At 41.6% G+C, this 15,032-nt stretch overlaps 1 protein-coding gene across 2 annotated transcripts in view; it reads left to right on the top strand.

Moving 5' to 3' along the window:
• The window catches only part of fer1l4 (fer-1 like family member 4), a 31,502-nt gene that overhangs the window by 4,502 nt on the left and 11,968 nt on the right, over nucleotides 1-15,032 (top strand). Inside the window, exons 2-27 of one of the 2 annotated variants that reach the window (XM_065955185.1) lie at nucleotides 364-419; nucleotides 2,881-2,969; nucleotides 3,124-3,223; nucleotides 3,345-3,439; nucleotides 4,578-4,622; nucleotides 4,890-5,054; nucleotides 5,149-5,209; nucleotides 5,327-5,458; nucleotides 6,542-6,604; nucleotides 6,693-6,777; nucleotides 6,857-7,022; nucleotides 7,811-7,991; nucleotides 8,162-8,348; nucleotides 8,673-8,752; nucleotides 9,155-9,274; nucleotides 9,517-9,583; nucleotides 10,035-10,138; nucleotides 11,073-11,181; nucleotides 11,680-12,013; nucleotides 12,473-12,605; nucleotides 13,316-13,416; nucleotides 13,557-13,644; nucleotides 13,748-13,864; nucleotides 13,959-14,111; nucleotides 14,352-14,547; nucleotides 14,708-14,832. In XM_065955185.1, coding sequence (XP_065811257.1) covers nucleotides 364-419; nucleotides 2,881-2,969; nucleotides 3,124-3,223; nucleotides 3,345-3,439; nucleotides 4,578-4,622; nucleotides 4,890-5,054; nucleotides 5,149-5,209; nucleotides 5,327-5,458; nucleotides 6,542-6,604; nucleotides 6,693-6,777; nucleotides 6,857-7,022; nucleotides 7,811-7,991; nucleotides 8,162-8,348; nucleotides 8,673-8,752; nucleotides 9,155-9,274; nucleotides 9,517-9,583; nucleotides 10,035-10,138; nucleotides 11,073-11,181; nucleotides 11,680-12,013; nucleotides 12,473-12,605; nucleotides 13,316-13,416; nucleotides 13,557-13,644; nucleotides 13,748-13,864; nucleotides 13,959-14,111; nucleotides 14,352-14,547; nucleotides 14,708-14,832 — 3,152 coding nt within the window. Of the gene's footprint in view, nucleotides 1-363; nucleotides 420-2,417; nucleotides 2,970-3,123; nucleotides 3,224-3,344; nucleotides 3,440-4,577; nucleotides 4,623-4,889; nucleotides 5,055-5,148; nucleotides 5,210-5,326; nucleotides 5,459-6,541; nucleotides 6,605-6,692; nucleotides 6,778-6,856; nucleotides 7,023-7,810; nucleotides 7,992-8,161; nucleotides 8,349-8,672; nucleotides 8,753-9,154; nucleotides 9,275-9,516; nucleotides 9,584-10,034; nucleotides 10,139-11,072; nucleotides 11,182-11,679; nucleotides 12,014-12,472; nucleotides 12,606-13,315; nucleotides 13,417-13,556; nucleotides 13,645-13,747; nucleotides 13,865-13,958; nucleotides 14,112-14,351; nucleotides 14,548-14,707; nucleotides 14,833-15,032 lie in introns of those variants that run through there. The other variant, XM_065955184.1, reaches the window with a different exon arrangement.

The raw sequence follows: 15,032 nt of genomic DNA, 5'->3' as shown, positions 1-15,032 counted from the left end.
TTTGTGAGTAAGTGTGGTGTTGTTTCACTTGAGTTGTGTTTGTTTTCACTGTTTGAATCAATGAAAATGAGACATTTTTTACAGTCAGTCCACAAAAAATAGAAATATAAAAACATCAAATTCTTCATGATTGTACTAATGTTTGACACTGAATGTAGTCTCAGCTCTCTGGGAAAGTTTCCTTTATATAAACATCTTAAGAGTTCCTAACTTAATGTTTCCCCCGCTGAAAAAAAAAGTCACCAATGTTACAAATATGACATTTTTGTCTCTTTTAAGGCATCTGGTAGTCTTAGTAGCTGTTAGCTGCTGAGAGTATTGCTAATGTCACACATCTGTTTGTTTGTTTGTTTGTCTGTTCAGGTTTCACCCATAAAACCAGAGTCCTGAAGTGTGAGAACTTGGCCATCTTCAACGAGGTCAGTATACTACATTTCTTCTTACCACTGTGGACACTTTCTGACCAATCAGAGCACTGCACAGGACTATGATGGCGTAACATGGTGTTTAATGGGGGGTAACATATATTGTTACAGGGTTTAATATTTAAACTACATGTGGGCAAAGATTCAAATCACTTGAAGTGTGTCAGAGTAACTCCTCAGTCTTCAGCGCTCTGTCTGCTCTAAAACCTCGGCGCGGTGGTTCAAAAGTTTTAATCTGGATAAAAATGATCCACATACTGTATGTTAATCCACTTTTTTTCTGCCAAGGATCACTTCATCCAGCTCATTTTTTAACCTGGTTGTTCACAGAATAACTGGATCACCGTGATCCAGGTCTGACTTTTAAGGGTTACTAAATCTGAATTACCAGGGCTACACACTTTGTCCACAGGGGGCGCCAAAATCCACAAAAACAGAAAGATCCTCACAGCTGCTTTGAATGAGATAGTTCATGTTTGATCATTTTTGATGCTCAATTGATTTTTTTTTTTTTTTTTACAGCAGGTAGCTGTGTACCTGCTTCAGATTGAAACTATTTCAATGGAGCTGATAAGGAAACTGTACCACTCCTACTGTACACACACACACACACACACACATGACCGCTCCTTTGACACACTCAAACCTACAGCTGACGTGATTCTATTTATTCTAGTGAACTCATGGTGACTGTCTGGGCTCCCAAAGAAGAAATCCATCAGGAAAAAGAAATAATCCTTTCAGATAAGCACGTTATGCAGATAAAACCCCACTTAAATAAAGTTTGAAATGTCAAACAGCTGTTTGATGGATCTCTATGAGGTTTTGAGAGAACATCCATGATCCCGTAGAGATTTAATCCTCATAAGTTTTACATATTCTTATCACTCTTCCTCTGGCTTTATATCTCCCCTCACAATGCCTGCTCACTATGCATTATTAATCAAACTTCTTCATGTGTCAGATCACATTCTTTTATGTAGAGGACTGTGGGTCATGTTGGTTTGCAGACTAGATAAAAAATGCACGAGCTGAAGTAGGACACCCTTTTTATTTTTAGCATACTGGTCTTGTTTTTTTGCCACCCATGAGTGGATTTACATGGACTTGAGTACCCTGTTTTGATCTGGTTTTTAAGTATCCTGTTTTGGGGGGTTTGTGCATGTAGACATCATATGCTGAGTTCAGAAACCAGGGTCTTGAGAAACCTCTGGGAGAGCTCTAAAGAAAACTTGATGTACACTGTGGCATGTGTACATCTTACCATGGTTTCTGACACTGCCGACTACCTGTGCAAACTTGGCCTCTGCTACTGTCAGTGATGTAAAGCACAAAAAAAACATAGCAGCATCAACGAGAGAGCCTTCTGGAGTGAATAAGAAACTCAGTTTTGCCTTTCCCATAGCTGGAAATGAGTTGGATGAGCCATATCTGCTACTCGTGTTAGTATTTAATTGTGCTAAGTCTGCAGCCACGGTGCCACAGTCTTTTTTCTCTGCGGTTTGTATTACAAAAAATAAAAATCACTGGCGCCTGAGCAAATAAGACGCAGTAATCAGAAACCAGGAAACTAATATTTTGCATGTCTACTTGGATATGAATAACCAGGTTTCTCTGTGTGCATGTAAACACCATTTCCTGAATAAGATCAAAACCAGGATGACGTTCATAACTGGGATACTCAAGTCCATGTAAATACACCCAATCATTTATTGTTTAATCACAGTTACAAAGGAAAACAACGAAAAATAAAACACAAAAATTCATTTCCATCCCATGTTATCTTTTTTTAACTTTTCATCAAACCCAAAGACCGAAGTTTATGAATAATACAACACAAACTGCTGGAGACATATACCCAATCCTGACATTTATCGGCACACATTTAGTATTTATTTTTTGTTAATTAAGTTGTATTTAAGTATTCAAATTGGAACATGGCCCAAGGACTAGTCAGCAGGTATTTGCATGCTAACGGGCTAAAATATGACAGTAGGCTAAGCAAGGTAAACATTAGCATTGTGTTGTGGGCATGTTAGCATACTAATTATCGTTTACTGAATATGGTTGCGACATGTGTTAACAGAAGCCTCGTCACACACTACATCACCACGTCAGTTTACTTAAACGCTGCTGACAGACCACATGATGGAGTGTGTGTGTGTGTGTGTGTGTGTGTGTGTGTGTGTGTGTGTGTGTGTGTGTGTGTGTGTGTGTGTGTGTGTGTGTTTTTCCTGACTGTAACCTCTGTTTGACATGTTTCTCTGTGCAGCTAATGAGTCAGACTGCTGTTTGTTCTTCAGGTGCGACCAGTGTGTGTGTGTGTGTGTGTGTGTGTGTGTGTGTGTGTGTGTGTGTGTTTTTGTATGAATGTGGAAAAGCACGAGTTGTGTTTTTATGGGAAAAAAAAAATCTGTTTTTTTTTTGTTATATTTGTGTGTTTGTGTTTCTGCAGCAATTCCGTTGGCCTCACTACGGAAAAGTGATCAGGGAAGAAGTTTTGTCCGTCAGTGTTTACAACTGCAGTAAAGTCTTCTCCAACAGGTGACACACACACACACACACACACACACACACACACACACACACACACACACACACACACACACACACACACACACACACACACACACACACACACACACACACACAAAGTTATTTTTTACAAGGTATGTGTTTTGTGTGTGTTTGTGTGTAGATTGTTGGGTAAGCTGATCGTCAGTCTCCAGCATGTTGTTACCTCGGGGAGGCTGTTGCTGCGGGAACCACTCACTGACGCCAACTACAGCCTGACTGATGTAAGGACACACACACACACACACACACACACACACACACACACACACACAAACACACACACACACACCATCACTCTGTTTTTATTATTGTTGCCTGTTGACATCTGTCTCTTCCTCATAGATCTACATAGAGCTGGATGTTCGGTATCATCCTCTCGAGGGAACTGCAGGAAGCTGGGAAGGGCTCGACTTCCTAAAAATTGAAGACGAGGATGAGTAAGATCACTTCCAGAAACATCTTTACACTCCAGAGTTATGGAAGCAACTGGTGATCAGAAATCAAATTAAAAAGCTAATTTAAACACTGCTTTTTTTTATTTCAGAATGCGGTCTCATTATTATTCGACTCGAATTATACAATTTGCAATTTAAACTTCAGTGTGCTTGGGAAAGGTGATGGTCCATGTAGATCGCCACGTAGCCTACTACAGGGAGATGATGTCACTTTCGTTCACCATGCTCTTATGCGTTTCTTTTTCAAGTTGGTTTGAATCACGAGCGGTTTGAACTATTAAGTATATTTACAGCTGACAGTGTTTTTTAAATAATCAATCAGACTCAAGTTTCACTGGTTACAAATTAATCTAACATCCAAGTAAATGTTCATACTAAAATGTAGCTGCTCTGTGGTAACCATGGACACCAACAGAGTAGTAAGAGGGCAGTGGAATAGAGTGTTTGGGTTGCTTGGCAACAGTCTAGTTTTAGTGGAACTAGTTGAGTTAAAGAATAATCTGTTGTTGATTTTTACTGTTTACCACTATTTCCGCTTGTATAGCTGCTGTGTTAATGCAGTGTAACACAAAAGGGAGTGATGCTGTTTGTTCTGAATGAATGCACTGATGTGACTCGGACGTAGGCACAAGGCAGCAGGCCGAATCACAGCAGTGCTGCTGATATTCAGAACAAACTTCACTCCCTCTCAGGTGCTTAAATTCTTAAAGGTTTATTTTCATCCTTTATTTTGGGATTGGACAGTGGATAGAGTCAAGAATCAGGGAGAGAGGGAGATAGTGGGGAATGACATGCAGGGAAAGGAGCCACAGGTCAGATTTGAACCCGGGATGCCCACTTGGAGAACTATAGCCTCCATGCATGGGGCGCACGCACAAAACACTTAACACATAAACTTTCCGAAATCTGACTGCAATCTACAGTAGATTGTAGCACCATGGGGAACTGTTGGCAAAACTGTGCAAAAACAGACAACTTATATGAGGCAGTATGAAAGTTTTAGCATTTAGTAGGTTTGGCAAATACGTGCATACCTCCAGGCCAGTAGAGGGCACTCTAACCAAACTGAACAATTCATTCTTTAGTGACATTTTGTTTCTCCTCCATGCTTAATCCTCAGGTCAGCTCTGGTCATCAGGAATGAAGCATTTAATGAACCTGACAGGTGAGAGGTTATATCACACCTACTTTAATTTTTTTTAACCTGGATATGGATACTGTTTGTTTAATATTGGCCACAATGTTGGGAATGCATCAGTAGAAGTGTAAAAACCAACACATGATCCTGCACCTCAAACTGCCCAGACCTCTGACACACCTGGTTAAAGAAGATTTCATGTTACTCCATCCCTCTAGTTCTCATATAAGAATAAAAACAAAGGTCACCGATTATTTTGGGGGTCACTCTATTTCTGTCTCTCTCCCCTTCCAGTCAACCGACTTTCACTCGCCCAGGTCAGCTAGAGAGAGAGGTCCGGCGTCTGGGGCGGAGCCTGGTCAGGGCTTCATCAGGAGATGAAGATGAAGATGATGACGATTTTGATGATGACCTCATGGACCTGGAAGCTTCAAACATCATCTTCACCCCTCTGCTCAGGTCTGGTGATCTTGTTACCTGTCTGTCTGTCTGTCTGTTTACCTGAGTTCTTATAACTGAACTGTGTTTGTGTGTATGGTACATGTGCGCGTAGTCGTTGCAGGCCGATGTCCAAAAACGTTACTTCAGCATCGCCCAGAGTCAAGAGCTTCCAGGTGAGTTCATCCATCCACATATAACAGCCAACACATAACACTCCATGTGTCATATTGTAAAGCCTGCAAGTGTTATCATCCACGTGTTTGTGCATGCATGTATGTGTGTCTTAACAGGTGAATGTAAACATCCAGGAGGCTCAGAAGTTAGTCGGTGTAAACATCAACCCTGCAGTTTTCATCAGAGTGGGAAAGCAGAAAAAACACACAGCGACGCAGAAGTCCACCAACTGTCCTTTTTACAACGAGGTACAGTAGATAATAAAAAGTTAAAGGAGCAATATGTTATGACACCTAGTGTTTAAAATGGGTACTGCAGTCCAAATTTAAAACTTAGAAGAGAGCTGTTTCATCCCGCCCCCTCCTCTCTAGAGTGGATGTGCATGCAGCATTTTGTGTAGCGGTCACTGAAGCTTCAGTGTTTAGCCAGCTCTGCATCGGTCTGTAAACCTTTCTGCGTTCTAACCTCTCTCCATTTTTTAAAAGCATCTCCAATATTGATCCTAGTTTGAGCACGTTTCTGCTCGTGGAGCTTATTAGAAACATGCAGAGGCTTTTTAGGTCAGGTACAACCACTTCTATCTGAACCAGTTCTCTTGCCCGCTTCCATTGCTGCAACACTTGTTGGTTTGCTGTTTGCCTGGTAAACCGAGGGGTGTCGGAAACAATCGTGAGGGGGTTCCTTAAAACCGCCTACCTGCTCTGGTCAAAACAAATCCAGACCATTCAGGACCAGAATCTAAACTTAGAAGGAGGACATACTGGCTGCTGCGGTGTTGACAGAGAAGCCAGTACCGTACATACAGAAGGATAGTTATACTTTAATAGGAATATGATATACATAACTAGAAAAAAACATTCAAAGGTAAATTTGTTATAGATTGTAAATTTGGAGATTCAGCATTCCAAAGATAAATACAACACATAATAATACAAATTTAAGGTTAAAAGAGCAGACAGGATACATTAGAACAAACGCTGTCGATTACATCAGGTCTTTCCAAAGTCCTTACACAGACACTCACTCAAATGTTGAAGATATCCTGGCATTGTTAAAGTGCATCATTTTGTGTGTGCTAGCTTTCTTCAGTGGTGCTATAGCTGCAGGTATAGCTGCAGTGTCTCTGTAGTGACAATTCAGATTTATACAGAGCGGTAAAATACAATACATTAGTTAATAGTACAGAACTGTACAAAGAAATACAGTACAGGAAGGATACACTGTAGATCAGTAAAGGTCAGAAGAATAAAATAAAGTTTGATATAGTGCACTAATGTACTGAACAATAAGGTGAAGTATCGTACAGCTGTTCATCTCTTCTTCTCTTTCAGAATTTCCAGTTTGAGTTCCAGGAGGACCCACAGATCCTCTTTGATAAAGTCATCGAGTTAAGGGTCAGTTCCACTTTATTTCACTTCTGTTAACGTGGTAAGACGTGTGGGCGTGGCCAAATTGAACACCTGTGATGTAATTCCTTCTCAGGTGTTCCACAGGCGCAAACTGGCTTTCCTGATGACCCACATTGGGACCTTTAAGATCGACATCGCCACCGTGTACAACCAGCCAGGTACCAGTACCAGTTCCGCTCACACTGAAGTGTTCAACATATCAACATATTGTCCACTCTGACCTCTCCATATCTCCAGACCACAGATTCTACCAGAAGTGGGCTCCTCTCGTGGACCCGGCAGAAACCAGGTCAGGAATCAAGGGTTACGTCAAGGCCAGTATCAATGTGCTGATGAAGGGAGACGCTCTGAGCACGCCCAGTCTGCCTCCCTCCTCATCTGGAGCCAGCGAGGACATAGAGAAGTAAGTCCTGAAAAACACTTGATGAACTGCCTGAAGTAGTACTAGTTTATTTCAGTCTGTTTTTAACAAAATAAACCCCCAAAACAAATAGAAGTAACATTACAGATAACATGAGATACGATGAGGGATTCAGTTAAGGAAATGAAAACGAAAACATGAGGAACATTCGATTTGCATCTATTTGAGCGCCCCCCTGTGGAAAAGAGTTACAGTACATGTTAACCCCCATCGTTTGACATCTTCCCTGTGACAGCGGTAAGCATTAAAAATCAGTTTTGTCGTTGATGGTTGTTTGCTTTTGTAGCTCATGTGGAGGCATCGTTATTGAGTCTGTTTCATAACCAGATAAAAACTCCTCACAGAAGCCTTAAAGTAATCTCACTGGTTCTGGATTGTATCAAGCCGTTGTCTGAGATGGGTCTTGGTGAACCATGTAGGACACTCTCTTGTTGCACTCTGCGTAAGCTATTCTGATTTTTACTTCTCTTTAAAGAAAAAATATTTTGTCCACACTTACTGTGGCCCTTGTGCCAAAACCGTTGTCCGACCTTTTTAATGAATATGTTCAAAAGAGTTCTGGGAATCTGTTTGAAGCTTAACATAAAACAATCATATTTGGACATTTTTTAAAGGCTCAAAACTAAAACACTGTAGAGGCGTCACACCGCAATGCACCGCACAGTATGGATTCAGGATTGATGGTTAAAAGTAAACAAATAATAAATGATGAGGGGGTTTTACTGCTGCTGATTCCACTGGGTCGGGGTCCTGATGTGTTCATCTTGCAGGAACCTGCTGCTTCCTCGAGGGATTCCTTCTGAGCGTCCATGGGCTCGATTTCGAGTCCGGATCTACAGAGCCGAGGATCTGCCAACCATGGACGCAGGACTAATGGCCAAGGTGTCAAAGGTCACTGACAGAACCGTCTTCATTGATCCCTACGTAAAAGTGACCTTCGCTGGTCAGCAGGTACTCAGACATGTCACCTTGTATGACTTTTTCTTGCAGGACCTATACGCTCTTTGACAAAGTCCGTAGTTGTTTGTTTTAACACTTGATCGATGCTTCAACTTTGGTATCATGGTCGTTACGATCTCTGATTTGACTTTGTGTCCTTGTGTCTGTTTGTGTGTGTGCAGGGGGAGACGTTGATTGCCAGCGCCACCAGCTGTCCCGTCTGGAACGAGGAAATCTCCTTCATCGAGCAGTTTCCTCCTATGGCTCAGCGAATCAGAATCCAGATTCTCGATGATGCAAAGATGGGAGACATCGCCCTGGTCACGCACTACCTGGACCTGCAGCAGATTTCGGACCCTACCAGGAATGGTACAACTTATAATTTAGTTGCTAACCTAAAAGAGAAACACAGTCTTCATCTGAAACAGGACTTAATTTTTATTTCCCTGTATTTATAATAGGAATAACATTTGATAATTTTTCAGAAAGCATCTGCCCTTTTTTAACCTCTTTAGGTTTTAATGTTTCTTTTTAATGCTGTAAATTGTCCATCCCTCGACTCAACGTCACCTCAAGCCATGTCTATTAACATATCCATCCTACAGTAAACACAGCCTGTACTTGTTTGTGGCTTCACTTGAATACCAGCTTTTATATCTGCATGATAAAAGGGAAAAATCTTTCTGTCTGCAGGGTTTAACCCCACCTTTGGTCCATGTTGGGTCAACCTGTATGGGTCTCCTCAGAACTCCACTCTTGGAGACGTCCACCAGGTAAATCAGACCAGATCTAACTATTTAAATCAGCAATTTACCTTTTAGTTAATATACTATTTATTACCCCGGAAAGTCAAAGGAGAAGATTCAGCCAACAGCTCAATCAATCAATCCATCCATCCATCAATCAATCATTATTTGTATAGCGATACTTCGTATTCCTTGAGTTCCTGTTGTCCATACTTACTTGCCGCTGAGGTGGAGGTCGAAGCAGGCCGAGCATGAATGAGGTCAGCGGGGGTTGTGGCGACGACACAGTCCAATGGTGGTGGCTGGGCGTCCTCATTTTTTTAACTCTTTACCTTTTTATTGCATCTTCAATGTATTAATCAAGATTACACAGACAGACGAAACAAAACGCATCAGGTCTGGACTAGACTAACTCTGTATCCTCTCCAGGCTTTGAACCAGGGTCTTGGTGAAGGAATCTTCTACCGTGGACGAATCCTCATTGCTCTCTGCGTCGAGGTTTACTCCTCCCCCTCTGCCGTTATAACAGACACAGCCGCTTTGGGGAAGGTAATTTCTACTTTTTGTAGAAATACTGTCAACTGGAGCAGAATTGTTAAGATTTGTAGTTTATGTTACAACTTTTTAATCAGAACAACATGTTGGTTTTAATCAGCAGTTACCTACTTTTGAATAATCTGTTGGGAGTCAGGATGTTTTTACCTTTGCAATATCACAATAACTTGAATGTTGTTGAATCTCATTTGTCTTCATCTGACTGTGACGTGACTTGTTCTGGTGTGTCCTTGAAGATGAAAGGAGCACTGGGGAAGCTGGGAATGAGGAAGAAGACGGGCGGCAAGAAGGAGAAGCAGCAAGGTCAGCCCACTGAGGGGAAGCTGAAGACATTTAGAAACAAATCTGAAACTCAGCAGGGGATGTAGTTTGCTGTCATCATGTTAAGATGTTGGGAGAAACAATAAGTGTATTGTTTTTTTCCAAAGACGTCTCATGTTGATGCATGTTGATGTCCTCCCTGTATGCCAGGCACAGACAAAAGTTATGGTTATTTAAAATAGATTAGCAAACAGACTGGAAGCAGGGGGGAACTAGCAGCCCTGCTCGTTCAGATTGTAATATCACCTTCCAAGATATCCAAAGCTGTCTGTTTATCTTTCTTAGTGTCTATTGGTTGTATTTCAAACTTTGTTAGAGATTCCAGAGTCAAAGTTTAGTTTGTTAAAATGATGCTAGGCTTTTTTGAGGAAACTTAGTTGGAGAACTCAACAAATTTTTGGTTTATTCATCAGTTTTATTGTTTTTACTGTAGGATCTGTTGCTGCCGGCAGTTTGGCTGGCGATTCAGGAGAAGCAGCAGTTGAGGTACCAGAGGCTGTCACCGTTGAGATCGAGGAGATCCACCCATTCCCTGAGGTGCCATCACCATCATCATCATCACAATGATAAATTATTTTAAATAATCAGTATTTTTTGTGATGTCAACTTCTACTTTTGTTAAATACTTACAATCACATGATGTTTTTCTGTTACTGAAAATTCACTACAGGGTCATTACAGGGTTACTGTCAGGAAACGTGATATTATTTATGTTTGTCAAGGCACAAAATGTATGTCTTATAAGCATGACCTTGTTTGAATTTGTAATGTATAATTGAATGTCATCTGCATAGAAAAGAACAACTGAATTTATTTCTTCCTAAATGACAGGATGTACTTGATCTCAGACTCAGGGCCCGATTAACTAATAATGGATTGTGGCCTCTATTAGCTCCAAAAATTCTGCATCTTTTGCTACCCCTACCTGCTCAGTCTGAGGTTTAATTCATGAAGCGCTGAATGATATTCAGATGCAAACATGCCCAAAAAGTTGCATGAATGTGGACAAAGGCTGTCTGCACCTTTTTTCTCTGCATTGGTGAAGTGTCATGCCGCTGACACCCACAAACTGATTGAACTCCTGCTTATATTCTATATGTCAAAGTATTATTTAAGACTTAATATAGCCTGCAGATTATTTAATTTAAAGTCACACAGAGGCATCATTGTTTTTCTGATCAGAGGAAAGTTTACAAATGAAATCTCTTCAAGATACTGCATACTACTCTACTCTTACTGCACATGCCTAATAATGCCTGATGCTGTTTACTCTGCAGAGCAGTTAGGGGTTCTTGCAGACCCTTTTAGTTTTGTGAATAAGATAGGGCCCTTTAAGATTCATTTGGACAGGTTTAGCCACGTAATCTTTTGGTGAATTAGGCCAAGAATCATCAACTTTTTAACACTCTGATTTGATCTTCAGTCAACTCTGTAAATTTGAAGTATTTCAAGTTTTTGTTGTTGTCTGCAGGGTTTTCTGGGACAGAAGGAGGATTTTCTGCTGTTTGCATCTCTGTTTGAAATCACCATGATGGACCCAAGCATAGGAAACAGGCCAGTGACCTTTGAGCTCTCCATTGGTAAGACGTTTCTTTTCTGTCCTGGGTGGGACCTAGTTAGTTTACAGACATGATACAAGAGCTGACACTACCAGTAATTATTTTTATTTCGGACTAATCCATTATACACCATTTTGCTGCATTGACTCACTTGAAATAAGTGCTAAAAAGTGTTTATAGGACATTTAGACCTTTAACCACCAAATGTTAAAATGTGGAAGTAAAAACATTTTACCACTGTTTAGAGGAAGAAAACTCCATTGTGTGCTGTATACCTTTGCTGTATTAGAGACCACATTTGAGTTGGGTCTGGGTCCAAAATGGCTGTAAACAAGGCTTTGGCTAATGGATGAATGGATGGATGGATGTGTTGACTAGGGCTAAATGTATTACCAATAAGTTAAAGTTGATGTATTTGGGCCTACTTTGGGTAAAACTTACTTCTACATTAGATATAGCCCATCATTGAGCCTGACCCTTTTGGCATCTGAGATCCATCAGCTGTTCTCTGTCTTGTAGGGAGTTTCGGGAAAGCAGTGAGGGTTGTGAGATCCAAGAAGAGCCAGAGCAAGGAGGAGCTGAGGAAGAGCAAGGAGGAGCTGAGGAAGAGTAAGGAGGAGCTGAGGATGAGTAAGGAGGAGCTGAGGATGAGCAAAGAGGAGCTGAGGATGAGCAAGGAGGAGCTGAGGATGAGCAGGGAAGAGCTGAGTATGAGCAAGGAAGATATAAATGAGGAGGCCCGGGGTCTACTGGAGTCTGAGGAGGAGCTAGACAAAGAAGAGGTGCTGAATCCTGAACCTGAGAACAAGTCCTTGTCTGATGCTTTGAGACCTGAGCCAACTGAGTATGACAGGTATTTAACCATTGCACCCACAATGCAAACTTTTACACAAACAAACCATTTTACACTGGCACCACAGCTTTGGATTGGCCAAATAAGATAGCTGAGACATCCATCTCCCCATTTCTAACATCTAGCTACTTCTTGTCAAGTCAATTGTGACAGATAATCTCTCCAGTTTGTTCAGGGACATTTACAGTAAAATCTTGAGATGGTATACCAACTACACCAACAGGTATAGGTTTACGAAATCCTCAAAATGTTCCTTCAACTCTTGAATTGATCTTAGTCTTACCTCCTGCCTGGCACCAACGTGTGGCCAAAACTAAGGGCCTTTCCCTCTTCAACACTGGTTCCAAGATTCAATACACTCCCTCAAGAACGGTTGCAAAGGAAGTAGTCCATTTAACATTTATCATGACAAGGCAGTGATTCTTGTTTGTCCGTCTGCTTGTGCGTCTGTTTTCTCAGGTCTTTCCAGTGTATTCCTCTCCAGCCCCCCTCCTCAAAACCGAAGCCTTGTCTGTTTGTCTGGAGTCAGTTTGAAGATTACAGCTTTCGACTCTATCAGGCTAACTTGCTCAGCAAGATGGCCGACAGACTGGTGAGGGTCAACTGTTTTTTGGATTCCATTTATTAGGAAATGTACTTATGTCTCTTTAGGTCTGTGTTTCTAAACTTATGTATGTAGATATGTCTACTTCAAAGTTGGCTAAATTGGAGTGTCAATTGTAAAGTCAATCAGATGAGATCCTTGCATCTTCTTAGGGCCATGCATCTCAGATCCCATTGGCTGATGATATCGCTACTGGGAGCAATGGCCAACTTTTCATGGCTTCCTCTGTAGACAGCATTTAGACATAAGGGATCTCTGACCAATACTCGAACGGTGTCTAAGAGTGCGTTGTAAGCTGCTCTTGTATGCAGATATCTGTTTAAATAGACAATTTATTAAAGCTAAGTAGTTGTAAGATGACTGCCGATGGGCTTTTGCTCTTCGTGCATATACCCAAAGCCTGCTTAAAGACTAGGGAACAACACAACTCTGACTATTAACTAAAAACCAGAGCACTTTTGATAACAAATCCTGTCCAATGCCATAAAAATTAGAAGCCATGTAATCAGCCTGCTCCAAACCATCAATAAAAGATTACATTGAGAACATCTTTACTGCTACAATATGGCGCAAGTGACGGAAAATTTGATTGTGGATATAAATAGACGAAATTAGTCTCCTTCAGAGGGTGTCTGGAGACAATGTCCTTATTAGAACTGTTACTCCTTGGCCACTTTTTTTTTCTTTTTCTTTTGTAGGAGATCGGTCTTGATGAGGTGGAGCGTCTCTTAAGAAGACCCAGGAGTAACGTCAAGGAGCGTTTGTTGGAGGTGTTGCTGGAGTTTGTGGCTTCCTGCAAGTAAGTCTCCTCTCTCTAAAACTATTGAGAGGAACAATTCTAATTTAATTGATTTGTCCCTATGCCTGTGTTTCTCTTTCCGTCCCATCTAATCAATCCTCTTTCCCCTTTTTTCTTCTCTACCATCGGTCTCTCTGCAGACAGTTCAGTGGTTTCTCGGACAGGAAATCTCAGTCCCGTCCCAACAACCTGGACAGATGCAGAAGGGAGTTTATCAAGAAAAATTTAGTGAGCCTGTTTTTACTTGTCCCTCTTTCTATCTGTCTGCCTCTCAACCTGACACCATCGACCTGCCTATCCATAACCTGCCTCTTGGTCTATCTGTCTCCAGGTCTTGTTGGCGAGACAGGCAGTGAAGGCCAGACGCAGGATGACCAGGCGAACAGCGAAACAGCGGTTAATGGATAGCAGGAAACTCCTTAAGAGACTTCGTCTGCTAGCGAAAGAGGTCAGTGGTACCATAAGTCACCACAAGTCCGTCAATGGTTGCCTTTAGTTTGTCTGAGGTCTGACACCAGTTTCCATAACTGCCCTCCCTCCAGCCCCAGAATATCATCCCAGACGTGTTTCTTTGGTTGCTTACTGGAAGAAAGCGATTGGCTTATGTCAGGATCCCCGTCCACTCCATCTATTTTTCATTGGTTGAAGAGCAAAGAGGCCGGGACTGTGGGCGACTTACCACCCTCTACATGAAGGTAACCATTGTACCACTGGCATTTGTTTCAACAATAATTGATCGAGCTTCCCATTGGTGATACCCCATGTTCTGTCTCTCAAATCATTGATTATGCTCACAGTTCATAGTTGCATCTCTAAAATGATCAACGATCACCTCTTGGTCCATTAAATCATTGATGATTCTTGCTGATAAGTCTTTAAATGAACAGATGATACCTTTCCGTCTAAACTGGTTGTCTTTCTGTCTGTCTCTCCAGTCTCCAGGAAGTTCGGCGAGTGAAATCTTTGCCAAGCTGGAGGTCTACTTGTGGTTTGGTCTTGCAAAGTACAGTAAAGAGGTCACTACCTGCCTGCCAGAGGAGTTTCTGCCAGTCTATGCAGAGGAGGAGGAGGAACAGAAGAGGCTGGTCCATGCAGGGAAGAGGAAGCTACCTGTTAGTCTGTCCTGCCAGGGTGGGTCAAGTAGCCTAATCTGGCACATTGTGTTGTGGGAATTACTTAGAGGAGTTAGAGGAGATGGGGTGACATTCAAAATAAACATGTTTTATTTGGACTTGTTAAGCTTTACCGTAACTCACAAGAAAACTGACTTGTGACCTTTCTCTCTCTGCAGACAGCAAGTACTACCAGCTACGATGTCACTTGTATCAGGGGCGTGGCCTAATGGCTGCTGATGACAACGGCCTTTCGGATCCCTTCGCCAAGGTTGTCTTCGGAACTCAGTGTCAGGTCACCAGGGTAGGTACAACCATCACACTGGTTAAAAGTTTATCTTTTGTTATTCCAGGAAAAGAGTATTGAATTTGTGATTTCACATACATTGATTGCTCTCAGAAATGAATAGAACCAATCAAATCTTGCTTACAAATATAGGATAACTTTGCTGTGATACATTCTGAAGTCCTTAAAGCTCAGTATCACCACATCTGTGTTCTTTT

Source organism: Labrus bergylta, chromosome 5 (assembly GCF_963930695.1).
Source record: "Labrus bergylta chromosome 5, fLabBer1.1, whole genome shotgun sequence".
Lineage (NCBI taxonomy): Eukaryota > Metazoa > Chordata > Actinopteri > Labriformes > Labridae > Labrus > Labrus bergylta.
The sequence above is the reverse complement of the archived record's forward strand: the minus strand, read 5'-3'. Positions and strand labels throughout refer to the sequence as shown.